This window comes from Osmerus mordax, chromosome 11 (genome assembly GCF_038355195.1).
Source record: "Osmerus mordax isolate fOsmMor3 chromosome 11, fOsmMor3.pri, whole genome shotgun sequence".
In the NCBI taxonomy this organism is placed as follows: Eukaryota; Metazoa; Chordata; class Actinopteri; order Osmeriformes; family Osmeridae; genus Osmerus; species Osmerus mordax.
The window spans coordinates 10,994,318-11,017,731 of NC_090060.1; the positions used below are offsets into that span (position 1 = coordinate 10,994,318).

Genomic DNA, 23,414 nt, shown 5'->3' on the forward strand with positions numbered 1-23,414 from the left:
CATCCCTCCGTCTAAGATTAAACCCAATTAGGCCCGTCCATTTTTCTTTGTCTGCGATTCCACCTGCTCATCTCTCTCTGTCTACTCTGTCTACTCATGGCTAGCTTCTCCATTATTCAGCCTGCCGGCAGCGCCGCTATAAATTATTCAGAGGAAGGCGAGGGGATAACACGCACACACAGAGGGCACACAGCTGCACTGTCGGACACTCGGCCAATGATGAAGTCAGAGGGAGGCTTCCTGGCAACCCACAGGAAAAAAAACACATGGCACACCAGAAAGTGGCTTGCATGGCCATTGTGCCAGGGTATAAAAATAAATTCCACCAAACAAACCAGTTTAAGGAGCCGTTATTGGTAATGGGGTGGGGAGATGAGTGTGACTGTAAATAGGCTATTTAAATTGTTTTCCCTCGTCCTGCTTTCCCTCCATTGGCATGTGGGAAAATGGCTGTTTTCAAAAGTGTCAGAATATCGTGAACTACCATGGATACATGGTTATTGCTATATATTACAAAAAGGCAGGAGGGATTGTATGGCAACAGCATATTCTCAGTAGTTATGAATTTGTGTCCGCAAGGTAATTAGAAGGAGCCTCAGCAACACTTGATGTTTTTTTTACATTTTGTCCGGGGCTTAATTTTCTCTGCTAGATGCATGTTGTTATGGAAACTACATTACCGTCAGCCTCCACCTTCCCTCCCGAAAAAGCACTACAGTACAACCGCTAAGTCAGCTCCTCTGTCAGGGGCTTTCTCTGTGAGCAGAGGCTGTGGTGCAGAGGCTGTGGTGCAGCAGGAGGGTACAGTGCCAAACCTCACTGGTGGCTAGGAATGCTAAAAAAGGTAAAAATGCTGGAGAATGAATGGCATGTGTGGGTGGACAAGCGGATAAACACACAGACAGTCCGGTAACAGGCCTCCCCGTCCCGTCCCCCCCCCCCCCCCCCCCGTCCAGACCTCAGGCCTCACCAAGGCAGCACCGTGTTTGCTTTAGAACTGCCTCCTCCATCTCTGGTTGCTTCCAGTACCCAGAGAGCTGCATTTAAGAGCACCGCCTGCTCCAGACACGTTCCTCACAGTGTTTTGAGTGCCACACTGCTGCAAATTGTGACTTGGGGTTTTAGACAAGTCACGCAAGCAGCAATTACAGAGTCAAGTACAGTTCAAACTACAGTTGGAATGGAATGTAGGCAGATGTCAACTCAGATAACAGTGGAGAAAATCTTTTAGTGTAGGGGTTCCAACTGGAGCCTCTACAAACTGAATAGGACTACTGTACCATGTTGACAAAAAATCCCAGAACATTTCAGTCAAGATCACTGGACATAAATCACAAACTCATTGAGGAGAGAAGACAGATCTAGGACAGACTTAGCCATCATCTATGTGATCTTCATGCCTGTTTTTATTAAGGCAAGTCTCAAAGACAGGTCAGAGGCTGGCCATGGGGGAACAGATCTGCTCCAGGATGAGGATCAGTGCGGCATAAAACAACCAGCTGCACCTTCCCTGAGACCTGCACAGTCATGGCAGCAGCAGTTTAAAAATGCAGTCAGGAGGATGGCCAAGTCAAGTCATGTCAGTAACGTCTTGTGTATTAATGAGTTGTGACAGGCATGCATGAAGAAATGCAAGGCGAGGTGTCTTCGTCATTGGTAATAATTGAGATGATTCATGTTGTGTGATAGTACTTTCGCAATGGCAATTATCAGTCACCAAGCCTCACTGGAAAGTAGAACACATATTTAAAACTGTTAAAGAGGAGAGTAACGCCTGTCTGCATATGAAATTCACAGCCGGATAATTATCTTTACTTCAAAACACTGTGGCTAACACCTCAGCATGCTAAGCTGTAAAAGCTAAAGTAGACCAGCGCAGGTCTTGCTGTTACCTGTAAGGCTGCTAGCTGTGTCTATCCAAACACAGCCCCTGTTAATCCAGACCCTATAATCCCTTGCTGTGAAAAACCCTGGATTATCTCCCAGCATGGCATCACATTGAGGGTGAGCAGAACATCTGTCAGAGCCAGAAGTAGCTAGTTATGCTGGGTTATGAAGAGGGAGGGGGGGGGGGATTATTTGAAGTGGGGGTTGGGGTAATCCTCTTGGGTGGTACATTTAACACTAGGCTCTTATCCTCTTTAGGGTGGATGGTTTGTAGAGGATTTTTGCGGTTCTGTCAGTCCATTTTCGGTGTACCAGTTCCTCTGTGTGTGTGTGTGTGTGTGTGTGTGTGTGTGTGTGTGTGTGTGTGTGTGTGTGTGTGTGTGTGTGTGTGTGTGCGTGTGAGAGCTACACTAACTGACTTTCCCATTACTCAATCCATCCCTATCACATTCCTATCGCCAGTTCTGTCTATGCCAGGGTATGGGTCTGCAAGCCCTCACACAACCCCAGGACAAAAGACCAGATCATTGCTTCATGTGATCTGAACTGGCATGGGTTTCTCTGCTGAACAGATACAACTGATCCACAACACAAATCTCCCATAGGCTTCTCATTTGTTTCCAGGAAGGAGTAGAGATTGAGGATTAGAGCTTTGTGGTAAGGTCTACACCCTCTGAGCACTAAAAATCTACCTTCTTTTGCAGATTCCACTTATTGCTGCCATTGGGTTGTTTTAGACATTCTAACTGAGATGCATTCAAATGACCAGCAAACAAACAACTCAGAGTTTATAGTACAAGCATCATGGAATCTCACAGACCTGTGGCAGACATAATTTTACTTTTGAATGTTACAGATGCCCATCAGATACTACTACAAATACAAGAGGAAGTACGAGGAAGATGAACAAAAAAAGAAAAATGGATGGACGAAGAAAAGAAAAAGAGACAGACAAATGTTTCCACTGGGATATTCAGAGGGGGAATTACAAGAGCCAAACGTCAACATGCTTAATCTGTAACAGCAACGAATGTACAGCTAGAGTGTAACAATATGCGGACGCATCAGGAATCGGAGGAATCCAGCCTTAATACCCGACCCCAACCACAATCTCTATATATGGGACCACGCTGAGTTGGGGGGAAATTCAACCCAATTCCGCCCGGAGACAAAAAACATTCCATTCTTTTACTCAAGAGTTTTCTATTCCCAGGAACGAAGGCAATGTTAATTTGAGTTACAAAATGTGTTTGTTAGACTTAAAACAAATCAGGCTTGTCTGGTAGGGGAGTGTGAGTCATGCCATCTGTGTGGGGCGGGAGGTCCAATACACATGTACACACACACGGCCATCTCTCGCATATTTAAAATAAAACGAGAGGCCACCATGTCTCATCCATCACGGCAACCCATCTTTCTCTTTCCCTCCAATGGCTTTTGTCTTCATTCCCTTTTCTGACGTATTTTCCTTTATCCGTCTCTCCCTCACTCTCCTCATTGCCCCCCCATCACATGTCCCTCTCTCCCACACTTTTGGAGAACTAAAGTAGCAGTCTGTGGGCCTCACCCTCCCATGCACGGAAGAGGGGAATGCCACAAGCACTGAGAAGTCTTTCTGTGTGTGCCTGGAATGAAGGCCTTGTCCTGTGGAGAAGAGGGGGAATTGGGTAGACACATGCGACACATTGGCAAATGTTCATGACCCCCGTGGGGGTCTTAAAGGGGGCACTGTCTAACGCCTCTCTCTCGGGTATGAGGAGCCAGACTGTAGCAGGAAGCCTGAGTAAATCAGAAGGTCTACAGGATAAAACTGGGGGTGATAGACAAAGGTCTCTGACAAAGCCCATGGTCAAAATCCAGGGTCGCTTCGGTAGACACCAACTACTGTCATTTAAATAGAGTATCGTAATATCGAACGAGGAGATGGAAAATGTGTTTGTGTGTTTGAAAGAGAGTACAGGAGCATGCGCACAATCGTGAGGAGGGGGCTTGAAGAGACAGGATGGGCAGGGTCTGATTGCAGCCGGCCAGTCGCCCCCCCAAGAGGAGCAAGGAGCAACATTTTCTCATGACACTGATGAAAGGTCTATCCTGACAGGAAGTGGCGTGGAACTAAGGAGTCTAGAGGCCACTGGGGCATTGCCTGCTGCTCTCGGCCCTTGCTCCGCAGCAGGGCTTCTGCCCCTTCTTCCTTCTCATACTTCCCTTCAGATTGGGGACTCCATGAGTGAAAAACCAGGTGCCACAAAAACACTAGAAAACAAAGTAGACAGTCGCTTGGCACAGGACAGCTAGCAGTCTGAGAATCCAAGAAGGAGTGAGGGTGGCTGAAGGAAAAAGACTTGAAACAACAATAAGAAAGTTTATTTTAGGACAGTTTGTGTCCCTGCCTCTTAAGGAAGGTGGCTGTCTGTATGTTTACAGGACATCCCCCTTGTGATTACCCGCAGGAGGTTACACAAGCCATTACAATGCACTGTTAAACAAGCCAGGATTATGGCTACTGACACTAATGCAAGTCCAAGGTTCAACCCAAAAATGCTTGAGGTTAAATATGTGTTAAGTTTACTCTGTAAGAAGATATCTGTAACCTTGGCAGTAAAAAAACTAGACATCAAACAGCCTCCCTTCTTCGCAATTACTCATTCTCTTCCCTGCATTCCTTCTCCCCCTCCTTTTCGAAGCATCCTCCAGGGACATGGAAGTCAGGAAGTGCCATGTTTGTTCCAAAGCAAATTCCATAAATACCAAAGTGGAACGTCAAGGGAGGAGTCCCGTTTCTCCCGCTTCCTCCGTTGACCAGTCACTCACTGCAGGAGCGAGGGCTCTGTTCACGAGGATGGGGAGGAAAAAACTAACATTTCACTGTTTAACTAAGATACCTTTCAATATCAATTATTTCCTGTTTTGAATCATATTTTCTTTAATATTGAACATTTCGTTCACAGTCCTCATGATGATGTGATTGATCATTGGTTGGCTGTACAGTTTTTTCAGCATTGTTCAATTTCTGTACTAGCACAGTATATTTTGAAAGGTATCCATGAGATAACGCCAATCAAGCACGATATTGACCGATATTATTTAGAACATCCCCCAAAAGCATGTGTGGTAAAACCTGACATATTGACACCTGTCAGAGGTCCAAGTCAATACAGCACAGTGCACTACTAAGTAAATCAATCTAGCTGCCAGTTTTTCTGTGTCCGCCCTATCCTGGACAGGCTCTATTGCTTCCCCTGTCACACGTTCAACTGTGCTACACGCCCTGTGCTACTACACACTAAGCGATAAAAAACCAGGGGACTTTATTTGCACTTGTGTAAGAGAGGAAGTTGTAAGGTGACCTGATTCTGATATGGGCCCAGGATTTTGGCGTGGAGCCAGAGAGACGGTTGCCATGCCCGATGAGGTAACCCACTGCCACGGATCTAGGGGTCCATTCAACCTTTTCACCCTGCTGGTTAAAAGAGGGAATGCAGGGCCACGTGTGCAACAGGTTCAATGTTTAGGCATTTGACGGGGGACCTAGCCTTCCTATTAGCTATGGAGAGACTCAGGGCAATTGCAAATCTATCTAGGTATCACAACATACATTCCAATAAGCAATAATGGCAGCACACTATTGGAGAGAAGATACATAGGACACAACATTTCCAAAGCTAGCAAGGTCAGCTCGATGCTGGCAAGGTACCAGACAAGTTTCATGACCTTAAGACATCTTGTTCAGCATCATGGTCATTCTAGATCAGTATTTCACACTAGTGTTCCTCACACAGAAACGGAAGCCAGTGAAGAACCGGAACTGGTGCTTAGAGGGAAAATCCTGCAGGGAGAAAACACTCTAAAAGAGAAGAGGGGGGTAAACAGGGAAGAGGGTTGTCCCTGTCACATATATTTCAATAAATCCTGTCAGAGTCTAGGGTTTTTAAAGCATTTCACCGATAGATCAAGAGGAAGGACTAGAGATATAGGTTTACATAACATGCTTTTATCTGTAGAAACTATGAAAAGCCAGTTGGCCCAAGCTAATAAGGACACATTATTAGCATTGTATAGCAGAGAGCTAGGTCCTGTGTCCTAGGAGCTGCTACAGAGAAAGGGGAATGGCTATAATTCAGCAGTTGATGTTTTAACATTAGCATAGCATTTGAAATTATCAAATGCACCATATCACTCCCAGACAATTCAGAACTGATGCCAAGGCAGCAGGAAATACCAGAACCAACTGCCAGAGAGGACGAGGGGCAAAGAGAGAGAAAGAGAGCAAGCAAGTAAAAATAACTGGTAACTGGTCAACTAAAAGGGAAACCCATGTTTCCCTTTTTTTGCTGTGTCCAGCAAACACCAATATCTAAAATAAGACCTGTCAAATTGGCATACTTGGTACAAAATATCTATGTATAGTACAATTTTAAAATGAAAACTTAAAATGGCAGTTATTTTAATGACACACTGTTTGTTTCAATAGTGGAGCTGACATGCATGGCATGACTGATATTGCAATTTGGCCCTAGATACCCCCACAGGCTACAGCTACACAAACATCAATTCAGGATCATCAAAACTAGTCCGGCTACTAATATTGATTACAATGCAAGCTAATCACTACTTGCTTGTGCTACTGTTAATATGTGCACTATTTTGTATTTTTTTCCTCAACAGATGTTACTCTGCAATGTTTGATGAAATAAGCTATAGATGCAACTAGTGACTTGCAGACACACAAAAAACAGGTCCTGTTCAGTTTTTTTCCTCAAAAGCCCAGCAGAAAAGCCCTGGAGCTACAGTAACAGTGGAATGTGGTGGAAAGTTCCCAGCAGGCTTTTTGCTGTGGGTCAACGACAAGGCATGCTGTGGTGAGTGGTGGTGATACAGCCTAAAGACAACTAACTATGTGTGTTTGTGTGTGTGTTTGTGTGTGAGAGAGAGTTGTGTTGTGTTTACTGGTCTCTAGGCCAACCATTAACTTCACACAAGCTGGTCAAAAGGCCTAAACAAGCTTCACCAGGCCTTAGCCGTTAAGAGCCAGACACACACCGCTGGTTTTGTTTGTACCAGTTAGAGCAAGGTGGCTTTCTCCTGGCCCTGGCTGGCTTGATGTGGTGTGCTGTCCAGTTTCAGACTTTTGAACAAAGGAGGGTTGGCAACAATACATCTTGTCTGTGAGTGGGTGAGAGCACAATACAGCACTGTGTTTTCTATACAATAAAGAGAATGATCTGTAATCAGATCCAAGCTGTCAATGTGCTAATTTATGACATAACCTAACCAAAGCAACAAGGCTGGGGGACGGGGGACGGGGCTTCAATGTCCATGCAATTTCAGCCTGCAAAAATCCTAACCATGGATAATGATGGGACGTTTGGCAATCACTTCTTTGTCATTGGGTGGGGTGGCGGGGGGGTCCAAAGACCAGGAGCTCCAGTGCAACATCCTCCATGCAAAGCACTCAGACTTCCTGCTGCACCTAAACATCTGTGTGTGTGTTTATGTGTGTGTGTGTGTGTGTGTGTGTGTTGGCCGCATCTGGCACACAGCTGTGTAGAATGGGGAACCCATATAACATAAAAGATCTTTATCAACCCAGCCTTTTAGAACCCATGCACAAAGTATATTAAAAAGGTTGTCAGAATGTACCATATTGGAGCATAGCTTTTGTAGACTACAGCATCTGCCAGTGTAAGGGTCACAGTGACAGGTACCAACAGGTTTCAACAATGAAAATCCCTGTTTAAAAAAACTACAACATTTTAAGCTCTGAATACTGTTGTCGCTAATTTTTGTTGCAGCCAAATATGCCGAAACGTACGATTTATTTTATTTATTTAAACCTGTATTTGAAATCCTCTCTGTGGAGCATCTTTTACAATGCTACAATTCACTCCATTTCTGCATCACAACAAGGCAGCGTAGGGGCATCACTCAGCAGCATTCCACTCACTTGTGCCTTAGGGCCCACCCATATGGACTCGGCTGGAGAACTCTACACAGGGGATATCATACCTGAGTCCAGCGAGGACTATTAAAACACCGGGGCCTCAACTATATACCCACAATGGTGCTTTAAAGTCACAACACAGGCATCTAACGGCTGGCTGGGGGGAAACAGCAGTCATACAGCTATTAAACTAATGTGCATCATAAAACTCAGACATAAACAATTCCCTCATAAAGAAAATTGAGGAAAAACTTTTGTTGGATCACCCAGTTGCTTTGGACAACGTGCTAGAACGATTCACACTGAGTCAGTGTATTGGGTTACCAATTTTTGTGTGTGAGACATTTTGGGAGAATCTGCTGAGTTGGAAAAACAGGCTGTCTGGCATGGTGCTCGACATCAGGCTAGGTGCAGCACAGTAAATGCATGAGGATTTAGGTTAAACCCAGCAAAAGCATGGGGGGTCTGTACAGGACAGTAAGGCTTTCCGAGCGACAACTTGGCTCTGTTAAGGAGCATACTGACGGAGTGTCCATTCTTGCTTCTATATGACCTGTGACCTAATGCAAACAATGCCTGGATTGATGCAATTTATCTAGTGAAATGATTTTCTTGCATGAATGGATTTGGCAGGTGTAGCCTACATAGTGATTTGACACAGCTGGACGAGGCGATATCTTTACATTTTGCAACAATTTATTAGATGCGACGTGCCACTGAAAGTCTTTCAGGGTGGACCCTTAGCACACCAAAATAGATTTAATTATTTGTTTGTTTGAGTAAGCAGTGCTTAATCCTGTCTCTACATCTCACTGCTCGTCAACGGAAATCCTGTCCACATGTACTTGTGAGTAGAAATATAGGGTCTTTCCGTGCGCCTGGGTCAGTGTTGAATCACTGTGTGTGTGTGTGTGTTTTCATTTGTGTGTCAGGCCACACTGACCTAGCCACCTGCGTATTCCCTGCCACCCTCACACATCCCTTAGCAATGGAAAAGGAGCATTTTTGCGTGCTGCAGTTGGAATTATTTTTTTGTTATTAAAGATCTTCCAAAACCTAAAATAGAACCACTTATATAGAATTCCCTTTCATGAGCAGAGGAGATCTGGATCTGAGCTCAATCCTTAACTATACAATGTAAACGATTAACCAGAAGGCCAGCCCAAATACTGGAACCCACAACATCATTAATGCCTAAGTATCAAGCATGAAATGTAAACCTAATGCTGTAGTTATGCATCAATAGTGGCCGCCAGATGCCCTTGTCATTGTGAAGCGTGCCTCCTGGCAGAAATCTGTGCGTTGCTCCTTTTCAACCCTTTGTCAGAACTGAGCAATGACCGCTGTTGGTTCTCTTTATTGAAGCGGACAACCAAGCTGTTGACATTTGTTTTACTGGACAATAGAGGTTGAGACAGGCCTCCTGCTTAGTGTGGACGCATAAATCAGTAACACACAAAGATGTACAAATAACACACTGTGTGTGTGTGTGTGTGTGTGTGTGTGTGTGTAGTGCTGCATGTCAAGTTGTGTACTCAGTAGTGAACCAACACCACATCCACGCCTGGACAAAGACCCTCCAGCTTCCATTTCCTGTGCGTGTTATGGAAATTGCTAGGCCACTCAGTACAGTAAATCTGGTCTCTTATCCACCATGAGTCAAGGATGGACCAACTGAAAGTCTGTGATTGTGTGCGTGTGTGTGTGTGTGTGTGTGGTAGGGGGTTCCACTTGCTCTCCCAAAATGTATACTTTCTCTGTATCTCTTTGGGTAAAATATGCAGTCTCAACTGTCCAACTCCAGATGAACTCAACTGTGATATGGAGGGGAGGTTTCAGAGTGCCTTTCATTATGACTTGTGTGTCTCACGGGCCAACTGAGACAAACAAACAAACAAACAACTGAGGAACAGAGAGGCTAAATGAAAAGCAAGGACTCTGTGTTGAAGAGACCGGGGAGGGGGGGAGGAAATGAGAGAGGAGCATGGAGGAGTGCTAAAAGAGAGAGGGGGGGATAGAAGAGGACAGCCAGTGTGACCACAGCAACTAAAAGAGGGCATTAGAAAAAGTTTGCTTCAACAGATGATGGTTCTTTTAGATAACATGTTGTGCCAGTTCTATGATTTGGGTAGATGTCAGTCAGTGGCTGTAGTTTGAACTCTGCTTTGGGCTTCAGCTGTAGTGCAGCACAGAAAGGGTGCACGTCCAGTACAAGCACAAAGGAGGGAGGCTGTCTTTGTTTATTGGTAAATCCCAAAATAGAACAATGCCGAAAATTCCAGAGTGACGAAGAATGGGAGGGCTAAGGGGTTTATGGTGCTACCATGTCACCAGTTTGTGAGAAAAGCATATTTTGAGGTAAGAACAGACGATCTTTCTGTCCTTAAAATCTACAGCTCATGGAGCTGATCTGTACTAAAGGCTGTATATCGGCTATTATCATCAAGAAAGTGCATCATAGTCTCCTATAAGATGTTGTTATCTACCCATCTGTATACCATGACCATTTTCCTGAGGTTGATCAAAAGCAACAAGTCAGTTGGGAGGTAAAACAAATCATGGACAAATAAACTGACGAATAATTCTTAATAAAAGTCTGTCCATCCTATGTATAATTAAATTCAAATGTGACTTTGAATGATTCATTAAGGGGTTGCAGATCTTGCTGAAAGCTCAGTCAGTGGACTGTAATGCGTTATTCAGGGAGAGATGTTCCGTCTTATTTTTTCAACAACATCTTATCTGTGTGAAAAAGACAAACAAATGCAAGGCCACTTCCAAAACAGTGGCTTGTTTGCTAAAACACACCCTTTTATTTATCAGTTTGCACAACAGTGCAAAAGAAATACACGCCCCCACACACACAGCCGCACATATGCACACACACACACTACAAACCGCCAGAATACCCTTATCTGAGTAGGAAGCAGGGCATTAAATATAAGATAAGCTTCAACTGCTTCCGATATCAACCAGGGCACAAACCTGGCACTGACACTTGACTTCCTGGCTCTCCAGCATCTGGATGTATCAAAGTGACATTTCCCACCTACTGCCAAGACGCACACAGGAAAGCATGGGTGAAACATAAACATTACAGAGTGTAAAGAGAGAATGATGAAACATGGAAAGCCTCATAAAACAGCTCATAGTCCATTAGAGCACAGAAGGTCATTGTATTTTCTTTACGGTAAATATCTTGGGTCAAGATACTTTTTTTTTGCCATTCCAAAGCCCATTGAACTGACTAACTGTTCTGTGGACAGAGTGAGAGTTATTATACAGACACCAAAGGCTGAGATTCCTGCAAGAGGTTTAATAAAGGGAGAAAATGTATGTTAGAGACAACCAAAAGTAAGTGAGCTTGAATCAATAGTTCTGGTCGATCCTGAAACGATTGCCACATCAACATTGTATGTAGGACGTTTTTGATTAGCAGAACCACCTACACAAGAATGTGTCTTCTTGACAGGGACCCCAGTGATGAAAGTGTGCATGGGATGCAGGTTATCACTTTAAGGACCTGAGGTAAGTGGAATAACTTACATGTCGGGCCTCCCTGCGCAGGCCCTCCGTGTTCCTCAACCAGCAGCGGCTCAGCTCACTCAGCTCCAGGATTGGCTGCACCTTCAGTCTCACGGTATCCCCAGACTGACGGATCATCTCCACGATCTCATCCCGACTCTTATTCTCCACATTCCGGTGGTTGATCTCCACCAGACGATCCCCGGGGACCAGGCCTAGAGCCAGGTCCTTGGTCCCCGCACCAGGCTCAGCAAAGTGGACCACACGCCGGTAAACCCCGCCGTCAGCTCCGCGATCCAGCATGGTGGTTCGGCGCAGAGAGAAGCCAAAGTCACCAGTGTTACGCCGTTGGAGTTCCAGCTCCCTGGTTTCTGGTGCAGTCGGCGGGACGACAGCTGGAAGCCGGAGGTTCGCAGGGAAGGTCTTGTCCACCACCTCTGGGATACGGACCTTTTTGGCGGGGGCTGCCACTGGCTGTTGCTGAAGGCTGTGCTTGCGTTGAGGGTCAAAGACTTTGTCCTCCACCTGTGGGGAAGGAGCTGCAGAGTTTTGGCCCGAGGGTGTCGAGCCTTCTGATGGACTCTCCTCCTTACTCCTCTGGGAGAAAGAGAAGCGCTTCATGATCTGGCCCATCTGCGAGTTCTGCTTGGCCAGTGAGCCATAGTGGGCCACGCGATCACGCACCGAACCGTGGTGGCCATCCGGACCAACTTCACCCTTCAGGTCGTCGGTGGAGCTGGCCGCACTTAGCTGGTCGGCATCCAACACCATGCTGCTGCGATTGCTCAGGCCATCAGACTCGATGTCAGTGAGACTAAGCTCATGGCTGCTGGCTACCTTGATAGGAATGGGGTTTGAGATCTCCAGCTTGTTCTTGGAGTCCCGCTTGGCTTCTCTCTTGAGGTTGAAGAAGCCGCGGCGCATGCTCATCTCCTCCAAGCTGCGCAGCTCAGCAGCTGACATGCGCTCCTTCTTGTCTTTCTTGTCCTTCTTCTCTGTCTTCTCCTTCCTGCTTCCATCCCTCTCTTTGTCCTTTTTGATCAGGTTGAACATGATGGTGGTGCAATGCTCCACTCAGTATAGCCCACCAGTTTGGCTTCTATTTCCTCACACCAAAGGGATTTTTCCATACAGAGACAGAGATCCAGTTTTTGGGTCCAGTCTTTTTTTCAATCCTATGGAGGAGTTACGCTGCCACTTCTTTGAAGTTGCCCTGGGTACAAAACAGTACATTTAGACAATCAAGATATATGGCATGGTGACACAATTAGCAGCACTTGTAATAGTAATCATGATATAATTGATCCTTCGAATGTTTATGAATGGGAGAGCAGAATAAACTAACATAGAAAAATACTAAATAAACACCACTATCATTACTCAAGCAATGCATTAGTAAGACAACATAGAAAATATATTCCATATCGCAACTGTGGAAACACTTAAGTGAGCATTGGAAAACAACACATTCCTGGCTCCAATTTAGAGCTGTGCATTGTCAAAACGTCAAAAGTCTGTACAGATTGACGGTCACAGAGCTAAAACAGACATTACAGCAGCATTAAAGGGCAGATAGACCGAACCCCTAAAACCTGCATTTCATTAGCAAAGTCCTTTTCTACCACAGCAAAACTACTCAAACACCACCCCCACCACCTCCACAAGATAGAAAAGCAACCCAAAAAACCATACACCCAAAAATTATAGCTGAGTGGTGAATTATGGTCACTCACATTCAATAGTAGTAGGCTACCCTTGGTATAGGCCAATTCAATATTAACAAAGAAAGACAAAATGGTGCTGCCTCAGTCAAGAGTCTCAGTCCATGGCATATGAAAAGCCAGTAATTCCATGTGAAGTAGTGTACTGTCAAACTTAGAATTAGTTTTAAAATTTGAATTCCAAATGGACTGAGAGCAGAGCTAGACAGAGTATTTTGTGAAAAGTAAAAATTGACTCTAGTAGCCCTGAGTGTCAAAGATCAAGCTTTCAAAATAATTTGGTCCCAACCGGTAGAGACACCACAGCATCTTATCAATCTACATCGGTACGGGGCCAGGTTCATCCACACCACATGAAGGCAGAAAGACAGGCCTTTCTAGGGAGTTTAGACTCCATAGCAATATGATCCAGAATAAATGATTTCTTGCCACTACCGATTTGTGGTTCATCTTTCTAAAATGTACTGAAACATAGTCCAACTGTCTAGGTGTTACACAGCTGCATACTTGACTACTTGATCTTGCAGTCTGAATTTGCTTGACATTTCAAGTGTTATTTGAGCATATTAACCATTCCATGGTATCAGTTGATGGTCATTGGAATGTTATGGCCCTGAATATTTGCAATCAACTGGTACAAAGTGAAGAGAGCACAACCGCATGTTTACTGGTGCCAATGTTTTCATCAAGTACCGTTGGCGAAAGGGAGAGATGCTAGTAGGCTATAGCCTGTGTAGTAAAGTAGTTTTAAATCATTACAAGATAGGTGTCTATTTATTTAGCTAAACGTCTAATTGCACACATGTAATACGAGTTAGCCACCCTCTAATTGTAAATTGGGCTTCCTAATATTCTACAGATTATTTCCAATGTACCCACTGTGGACTGGGTAGGGGACAGGGACAAAAAAAGAAAAGACAGCCATCTAGCATGCTAGCTTTTTATCAGAGGTTGAATAGAGAACTGACCTACTACACACTAGCTATTCACATCAGAAACTGCAGTGTGTGTATATAGAATTGCAGTGACAAAATTGCTTCTGGATTGAAAAGCTACAAACGTCTCGGTGTCGTACAGCTGGTACCAAGCCAGGTGACCAGGCAAACCTCTGTTCTTTGTAAATCTTAGGTCGCTAGCCAACTAGCTAGCTTGTTAGCTCAAATCTGATTTGGGATTGGTGATTTTCCAGTGTCTGCTAAATGGTTAGTGGGATAGCTAACTAAATCGCATAATAAGCAACCACTTAAAATGTTTCCGTACACATGCATCAGTAAGTCCTCTAGCAAAATCTATATATTTGTGAGATGATGGAATGCTTACCGTTTTCAGTGAACCTCTGTGCTGTTTCTGACACACCGGTGGGGTTTTGTTTTAGAGCTGTGATGGGTGCAGCTTGCGCTATGAGAAAAACCATAGAAAGCAGCTGCGCTGACTGTGTGATTAGCTGGCGAGTCTCTCGTCACTAGGAGCTATCGAAGTTAGTAGAACGCTGCTTCCTGCTGGCCAAATCCATTTATTGCAGATGCTGGCCTATTCAATGTACTGTTTGCTTCAATAGGCGACATTACTTTTACCGGTTTACAGATTAAGATAAATATTTAGCTTTAAGCTTTGATTTGATTGTTTTGATGATGGTCTCACTAATTAACCGATGAGCTAAAACCACAGGTTAGTGTATAGACTAACATAGATGCCTACCCTGCATAGGTTAGAACAGTTTAATGAATGTATGTAGCCTACTATGGAAACCCTAGCCTACACTTGAGTACACGCGTAGCCTAGTTACATCGTCAGCAACAAAAGTGAGGCTCTTAAAAAGCCTTGACATCAGTAAGTGAATTGAAGCCAGAAATCATAAGGTGAGTCGATGTAATAACAGCGATCAGCGATCTTCTGTCTATTTGAACAGAAGACAATTAGGATAACAATTATTTTGTAATAGACTATCTAATTTAATAGAACTGTATTCCTCAATTGAATTGTATTCCGTTGCAAAGGGATTAACATTCAAAATGTATTCAAATGACAGCACAACCCAACTCCACTTAGGCTATGTACAAACAAGGTGTTTTGTGATGTAGCCTAGAGTAGACGATGCTGTTTGAAGAACAGTAGACAGTGATGTAACAGGTGTAGTAGGCTAGGCTACAAACTGTAAAATACTGGAATAAACCTTTTTGTGCAGAGTTAGGGTTGGTCACTCGGGTCGTTAGGATTTCATTTATTTCGAGGATTTTCAGAAACTCACCACACAAAACGTTTTATCTGTAGTGCTAATTTCCATATTTGTTCACGGTAAGATATAGGCTTGTTCTAATAAAATTACCATATAGCCTATACATGATCTCTTTTGTTCAACTTTTAAGAACCTGTAGGCTAATTGGAGCTATAATAATAATAATAATAATAATAAACGTATCCTACTTTCGAGTCTCCCCCTTGAGTTTTTTTATTTTTACAAATTAGTTTATTCCAGAATTCCATTCATACCACACCGGCTGTAGGTCTACTGTAACAGTGGACACCTTGCAAAATGCATACGGATCAGCTAGCCTAATTATGAACTTGTCCGGCTCCAAATTATAGTCTGAACTTATATTGGGCTGGACGTTACATTATAAAATATTCAAAGGCAAGCTTTTTCTATCAATATCGTTCTCCAATATCGTTTTTCTTCTAATGTTGCTATAGCCTAGGCTACAGGCCAATCACTGAATTCATGAAACGATAATACCTCAGTTGTCTGTTAACATGACACTTTTCCTTGTGTTTAGCCGATGATTTATTTATTATTTGGGGAATACACCTTTCACCTTTTATTCATCTTTTGTCATCCATTTTTGTATTTTATTGTTGCAGTAGCTCAAGGCTCATTGCCTGCTGGGACTAACAACACCTCAGTGCAACTTTCTTGGACCTCAGACTCCAGTTTACTCTGTAGAGATGCACCCTGGTCAAAATGTCATCAATCCTGTGCCTCCTCAGGTACCTGTGATTATGCCTGCCCCTTACAGACCCCCAAATTGCCCAACTGGTCTTGAATACCTGACTCAGATAGACCAGCTTCTGATCCATCAGAATGTTCACATTGCTGAAATTGTTCTCAACTTGGAAACTCACAATTCTTACACTGTAAAGAACAGTGTAGGACAACAGGTGTTTGCAGTGGCAGAAGAGAATGACTGTTGCACACTAATGTTCTGCGGCCCGGGCCGACCTTTCACCCTTCATCTCAAGGACAATCTTGGACAGGAAGTGGTGACAGTCACACGTCCCCTGAGGTGCAGCCTTTGCTGCTTCCCTTGCTGCTTACAAGAGCTTGAGGTACAGAGCCCTCCTGGTTGTCCTATAGGGTACATAATACAGGAATGTCATGTTTATCTGCCTAAATTCATCATACTGAATGAGAGGAGGGAGCCCCAGCTTCGGATCCAAGGACCGCTTATGGCCTGCAGCTGGTGGGGAGACATCAACTTTGAGGTGAAGTCCCTGGATGAGTCAGTGGTGGTTGGACAGATAAGCAAGCAGTGGTCTGGATTTATACAGGAAGCTTTCACCGACACAGACAATTTTGGAATCTCGTTTCCCATGGATCTGGACGTCAAGGTCAAAGCTTCTCTGCTTGGTGCCTGCTTTCTCATCGATTTCATGTTTTTTGAGAAACAGAAGGGATCAAATGGTTAGGTTACTGATGTATTTGTCCACTAAATATTTAAATGTGTTGTTATTCGTTGTTTGGGTTTGTTGTTTTTCATTCATTTATTTAGCCTATATGAATTTTTTTGGTGTGTGTGTATTTTGTATTGTGTAATGACCGTCCTGTTCAATGCATTCAAAGGTTATTACACCTTATTTTTTGTGTTTATTGTAAGAAAGTATTACAAAGTGTAAAGTAAGACAATTATAATGCAATGCATACTTAACCCTTGTGTTCTCTTCGGGTCATTCTGACCCGTCAGTCATTGTTAGCCACCGTCGTATTGCGACAACTTTACTGCACACAAAAACAAAGTGAAGCAATTTCTTTTAACCGTCGGGCTGTCTCAGACCCTCCACATTGCGAAGGTTAAAATAAAATTATTTGTATTTGTTTTTTGTTGGGTAAAATTGGGTAAACACAACGATGGTTTGTTATGAACCTTTGGGTCATGTGACCCGAAGGCAGCACAAGGGTTAAGCAAGTGTTTGATGCAATATTGAGTCACATTTTTTGTTAATTTCTTTGTATGTTTTTCCAACATGCATAGATTAATATTGCAGAAGATTAGGAAATAGATAAAAGAATACTGAGTGCCTACATGACTGCAAATAAGATGTAAATAGTGTATATTCTGTCAATTACACACTATATTTGTTGTTTCTAATGCATGGTTTCTTTTTTGGAGTCGAGTGTGGTATCAAGGGATATTATAGATAACGATGCAGCAAAAGGAATAGAAGAAAACCCTGGGCAACAAAAGCAAAGAAATACTTCAGGGTCAGAAATGGCATATACTGTGTTATCTGCCTGCCAACCAACCACAGGTAGAAACTAAAACATAACATAGGTCAAAGTGACATCTCCGCCTACTTCCAGAACATCAATCTGTTGGAGATGGGGGTGACGATGTTTGTAGGTGTTAGTTTGATTCCCATTGACTATAATCCTGAAGAACTGAGCCTCACAAGAAATCATCATCTGAAAAGACAAAGCAAGCCATATTATGCAATGTTACATTATTTTTAAAAGCCTAAGTAAATCTCGCACTGTAAATATATCCCTTTTATGAGTGTGGGTAGGTACCGTGAAGGGCTGGCCTCTGTGGAAAGGCATTCCACCACATCTCTCCTCTTCTCCATATTTGTCTCTCAGCTTGCTGTTACGCACCACAACATTCTCATCGAAACGGGGATTATAGTGCAACGCAATGCCCTTGTTAAAGCCCAAGTTAATGTGGAACCTAGGTAAACAAAGGCAGAGTTCATATTAAAAACATGTACAGTTACACAGTCATCTACCATGAGACCTTTTTCAAGCAATCACTAACAGGAGTATGTTCACTTCTTTGCAACGACATGTAACAGTTTATTCAGATCAATTTCTTACATTCAAACATCCGTACGACATGTTGCAGTACTATGTATTGCATAAAACTAGACATACATTTCTACAATGTATTATTTAAATCAAGCAAGACAGACCTTTTGGCATTAAAGCTAGCCATTCCCTGGATATTGATAGTCCGGCCAGGATGAAGTCCACCATTAACGATGGTCTTGTATGGGACAACCTGAATCCAAATGGAACAACAGTGAGTGACAGTCCTGTGTGATGATAGTTAAAGACTAAGTTAACACCAAAACCTCTTTTTAGAGTTAAAACATACCTGGCTAAACACATCAATCCTCAATTCATCAAACACATCAATAAAACAATTCTTTGCAAAAGGGTTATTTTGTATAATTCTATGATAAATCCTAGATATTTTTCCCCTTACTGATGAAAATCTTTAGTAGAATTTATGACGTAGGGTGCCCATTCGGGGTACCGTTTTCTCATCACAGGGATGTGTTGTGTACAATAATTGGCTGTGTTCATGTTGTTACATCTGACACGCCTCTAATTCCCATTTGGTCTCCCTAACCTGCCGTATCTCCTCCTTTGCTCTGTAAGTGGAGACAGGTGTGCAGGAGACTGTGCAATTAACACCTCCATAAGTACCCAGTCCTATCACTGCCTCTGTGTTCTTTTAGTCTGTGTTTTCTAGCCTCTTGTTGAGGCTACAGCCTCTTGTTGAGCCCTCTTGTTCTTCTGTCACAGTTCTATCCTCTCTGTCTCCAGTCCCTAGCCTTGGTTTCTGGTCCCTGTCTGTAAAGATGTATGCTTACATGGTTCAGTAAATATTAAATTATTAAACCAATACCCGAGTCAAGGCTTTAGTGCTTACACTACTAGAGTCAAGTTATAACCAGTTAGAATGTTCTCCTCCTGCATTTCCATATGCAAATGATTGCTGGTTTTCATAGAGAACAATATCAATTTACATATCCTTGTTGTGCTGGAAATCCTGGTTGAGGAGTGAATCCTGGGTGAGGGGGGCATCCTGGTTGGGCAGGAAAACCTGGCATGGCAGGAAAACCTGGCATGGCAGGAAAACCTGGCTGGGCAGGAAATCCTGGCTGGGCAGGAAATCCTGGCTGGGCAGGAAATCCTGGCTGGGCAGGAAATCCAGGAAATGCTGGTTGTGGAGGAAAGTAGGGCTATGGTAAAAAAAGAAAAAAATATATAAGATCATTCTAAACCTTCATTCCAGGGCTTTCTGCTTCAACAGGATTGTCCTGTACTTACGTACAGATGGCAATATAAACTATGAAGCAGTGCATTTAAAATCCTGTTAAAGTAATCATAGACCATGTAATAAAAGCATATATTTATCAATGCTATAACTCACTGCAGGGTTTTGGAAGGCAATAGAGGTCACTTCCACATTCCCCCCAACTGAAATGGTGTCCACTGCATTGAAGGGGATGCAATGCCGGTAATCCATAACATGGCATCCATTGGCGTTCAACTAAGGTAAGAGAGGAAGACCATGAGTCCAACATGGACCTGAGGAACAAGTCATCTATCCCTTGTGCTATTTGTAAGCATTCATTCAGCTACATCTTTCCATTACTTTTTGTTTATATATGTATATATTAATTGTCCTTGCATTCATCCTTTTTGGTTTAGTTGCTAAACGTTTCTTTGGAAAAAAACACAAAATGTTGAGTAAAAAATGTATATACACTAATGAGTGGATTCAAGTATACATTATTGAATTATTACAATGCAAGTGTCATTTTACATGCAAAAAGTGAATCTTAAAACTCTTAAATCACTGCATTATTGAAAAAAATATTATTAAAGCTAAGTAGTCTTAGAATGGGGGAGGGGGGGGTTCTAAGGGCAAGGTTAGCTTTGATAGCCAGAGGTCACTAACAGGAAAACTGTAAATGTGTGTTGTGTGGAAACCTATGTCCTTTCATGGGAGACCAGCATGGGGCTAAAGTTGAGGTTTCTACAGAAGGCTACTGTTTAAATGCCACAATTACTTTTATTTAACCCTTGTGCTGCCTTCGGGTCACAAGACCCAAAGGTTCATAACGAAACATCGTTGTGTTGACCCAATTTTAACCAATAAAAAAACAAATAAAAATAATTTTCTTTTAACCTTTGCAATATGGGGGGTCTGAGACAGCCCAACGGTTAAAAGAAAATGCTTCACTTTGTTTTTGTATGCGGTAAAGTTGTCGCAATACGACGGTGGGTCACAATGACTGATGGGTCAGAATGACCCGAAGATAACACAAGGGAGCTACAAAATGAAACACTCCAAACTGGACATAAGATAACCATTGGGTCACAAAGGGGTTACACTTGCCAGAGAAGTGGCTGAGCAAGACTACTGACATTCTCGTAAAAAAAGGAAGTAGTCATGAAGGAGAAATGGAAAACTGTAACCTGGTATGAATCACGTTGGACTATAATCAAGAGGGTGAAACTGGAACCAGGGGTGAAAGGTGAGTTCTGCTTCCGCTCTTCCTTCCCCCATGAGGACCGCTGGAAAGTGTTGGTGACAATGTATCCAGGGTAGCTGTCATACCGAGGGTTAAAATGAAGGGCAATGTCTGCCCCTGATTTAGAACCACACTGTAAATTGACATGGAACCTGGGATAGAAAGAGGTAGACAGATACACACAATAAGAGAGAGGCATTGGAAGACTGCCATACTGCCTTCAGACTATTTAAATGTTCAATCTTGGCGACTTTCTATGCTTACATGGCCAAATGTAAGTAGCAGAAAGTTGCAAGATGTGTCGCTAGGGAAGGTGAACTAAAGGTAGCTAAATCCTTAGCTAAATAGCTAAATAAGTCCTTAAATGTGCAACACTGAGCACATGCTGCCTCATGCTACTCTGTCATTGTGTACACGCCTGCCCCATGATGCTTCACATAACGGGAAACAAGTTGACTGTTATCAGGAAACGAGTTAACCTTTTTTTTTTTTTTCGTTTGTCTTTCTTTGTTTTACGAAATCGAAAATGCACGTAAGCTGTAGTGTACATCGGTTTTCAAGTCGACAGCAAAGCCTATTTTCGCCTTCTTATCTCGGATCGAGACATTCTACCTGTACAGGTAACGTACTACAAAGTGAACTATTACTAGCCTACTTTCATTTTCCATAAACAGTAGTGTAGAGTATCCCGAGTTGCCCAATCAAATAGACTTTCGTAGAAGCACCACCAAATTCGGCATTTACCTCTCAGCCCTAGGCAAAATTCGACCACTAATAGTTATGGTTTTCCCTTCTTGCAAGCCACCTTGGATGGATCCAGCGAATGGAATGCTCTAAAAAATGGATAATGATCATATCAAAGGACAATCATTTAATGATATGAATTGCATTAAACAATTGATTACACAGCTAGCGTTTACACAGGCTACATCCGTAAACCAGATCGACTGAAGTTCAAGCTGATTGAGATATGCTATAAACGTTTCAAGAGTGCGTAGGCAATGAGATTGAGGTTTGATTGAGGGCTGTCAACGCCGTGATTTATCTCATTTTAAAGGTATGAAATATTTTCTTACCGGGTTGTAAAACGGTTCCTGGTTATAAAATGCCATTTCACTTAATGTCGGTTCAAGTCGTCAACACTAAAATGAAGATTGGAAAATTAATGATGTATACTGAATGTTTAATTTACTCTTTGCTGTGGTCAGCGCTCGAGATGAATTGCAGATCGACTAACTTTCCGTTTCGTTTTATTACATTGTATTGAGGGAGGAGTGTTGAAATCAGGAAGTAATTTTGGTTAAATATCTAGAAAATTATTTGGACACTGTACCCGATTAGGATTACTGCTACATTAAACAGTAACTCAAATTTTGCAATTTTGCCTTCTTGCTAGTCAACTTGGATGGAGCCAGTGGTAGGGATGCACTGAAAGCATAATGATCACTTTCAAGAGTGATAAGACCATTAATGATATGTATTCAATTAATGATATCCACTCTACATTAAAACCTTTTTAAATGTTAAGGTTTTGGTTATTAAATTGAAGTAGGCTGCAAGTTCTTAGCAGTGACAAGATAGCAGTAATAGGTTATAGGCCTACTTGACATAGGTCAGGGGTGACATTATCAGCATACATTGCTGTTTAGCTGCAGCATTTTAATACATTCTGTTTGTAAAATGGTTGCGGTTAATGCTAGTTCACTTGAAATCTGTTGTCTTTACTCAAATTAGGATGCTTTAAAACTCTTATGGGTGTTTTCTCAGCTGTGCACTTGACATTTGAGAGTATCTGCTGCGTAGCGATGAGTTTGGAAGCAGTCTTTAGTGGTGGCGCAACATTTTAAGTGAACCAGACCAGGACTAGGTCAGTGTAGGGTGGTTTTTCCGACATATCCGACAATCATTTACCAAGGAAGTTGGTCAGTGACCTTGAATAACACTTTTACACATCTCACAACCCATTCACCATACAGACCTTTAAAATGAGACTGGTGACACAAAGTACTTGTTTTAATTACATGTAAACACAGAAATACAGGCATTATTTATTATAAATATTCCCAAAATGAATCTACTAGTCCCCTCACAGAGACCATAGATCTACTTATTACGTTCCGCATTATGGTTTTAAGAAGTAATCATTTTTAAATACAGTTAAAACTTGAGTTTTAACTTAAGACTTGTCATTTGACATGATAGAAGAAAATATTCAATAATATTTATTATTTATTAATCATTGAATACCCAAGCATCATCCGGTATTTTTTGGTTGAATCAAACCACCTGGATAGACCACTGAGAATATATTTTAATTAAACATCTCATTCTGAATATAGCATATTGTTACAGTATATTGTTACAACATTCTTACACCATTAATTAGGTGATCTGCCTCTCAATCTGCTTATCTTGGGCCAAGAAGCAAACCTCATAGTATCAGACTGTCCCATCTTAGAAAAGCACCAGCGCAATGGTTAAAGTCCAAAAATAGGGCTACACTTAAGAAATGTTGTAAGCCCAAGAAGACACCGGATCTCATCATGGTGAATGAAGTTTTATTGTCTTTGAAACTAGAGAAAGTGCACCGACTGTAACCATAATCAGTACGTTTTACAATACATAAAATACACAAGCCAAAACATTTGTCATTACCAAAAATATCTATATAAAGATATATACATAAATAGGTGTTGCGTACCTATTTAATATACACATCATATAAAATCTTTGTACAAATAATGAACAGATATGTACAATAAATAAAATCTATACACGTATATATGTACACAAATCTGATA

General features: G+C 42.4%; 2 protein-coding genes and 1 pseudogene across 6 annotated transcripts in view; 1 reads left to right on the forward strand and 2 right to left on the reverse strand.

Annotated features, from left to right (window-relative positions):
• myo18ab (myosin XVIIIA b) overlaps positions 1-14,433 on the reverse strand; it is an 84,349-nt gene extending 69,916 nt beyond the window's left edge. For all 5 annotated transcript variants that reach the window (XM_067245656.1, XM_067245655.1, XM_067245654.1 and 2 more), the window contains exons 1-2: positions 14,395-14,433; positions 11,375-12,566 (exon numbers count right to left, since the gene is read on the reverse strand). In XM_067245656.1, the coding sequence (XP_067101757.1) occupies positions 11,375-12,406 (1,032 nt within the window). In that variant the 5' untranslated portion in view covers positions 12,407-12,566; positions 14,395-14,433. The remainder of the gene's footprint in view (positions 1-11,374; positions 12,567-14,394) is intronic.
• A 1,584-nt stretch (positions 14,434-16,017) lies between these two features.
• On the forward strand, positions 16,018-16,843 carry LOC136951300 (phospholipid scramblase 2 pseudogene; annotated as a pseudogene).
• A 41-nt stretch (positions 16,844-16,884) lies between these two features.
• Positions 16,885-21,832, reverse strand: LOC136951298 (galectin-9-like). Its single transcript, XM_067245643.1, has 8 exons — positions 21,690-21,832; positions 21,358-21,446; positions 20,558-20,765; positions 19,506-19,625; positions 19,099-19,314; positions 18,256-18,344; positions 17,858-18,014; positions 16,885-17,752 (listed from the first exon to the last, which is right to left on the reverse strand). Exons 1-8 carry the CDS (start codon positions 21,723-21,725, stop codon positions 17,606-17,608), a joined length of 1,062 nt encoding a protein of 353 aa, XP_067101744.1. The 5' UTR covers positions 21,726-21,832; the 3' UTR covers positions 16,885-17,605.
• Positions 21,833-23,414: the final 1,582 nt, after the last annotated feature.

Bases quoted from the DNA above. Each gene is read 5' to 3' on its own strand.
- LOC136951298 (XM_067245643.1), bottom strand. From the start codon at position 21,725: ATGGCATTTTATAACCAGGAACCGTTTTACAACCCG. The intron at 19,626-20,557 runs GTTACAGTTTTC...CTCTTACCTTAG, and splicing joins TCCAACGTGATTCATACCAG to TTGAACGCCAATGGATGCCA. The intron at 18,345-19,098 runs GTAAATTGATAT...ATTTGGATTCAG, and splicing joins TTCCAGCACAACAAGGATAT to GTTGTCCCATACAAGACCAT.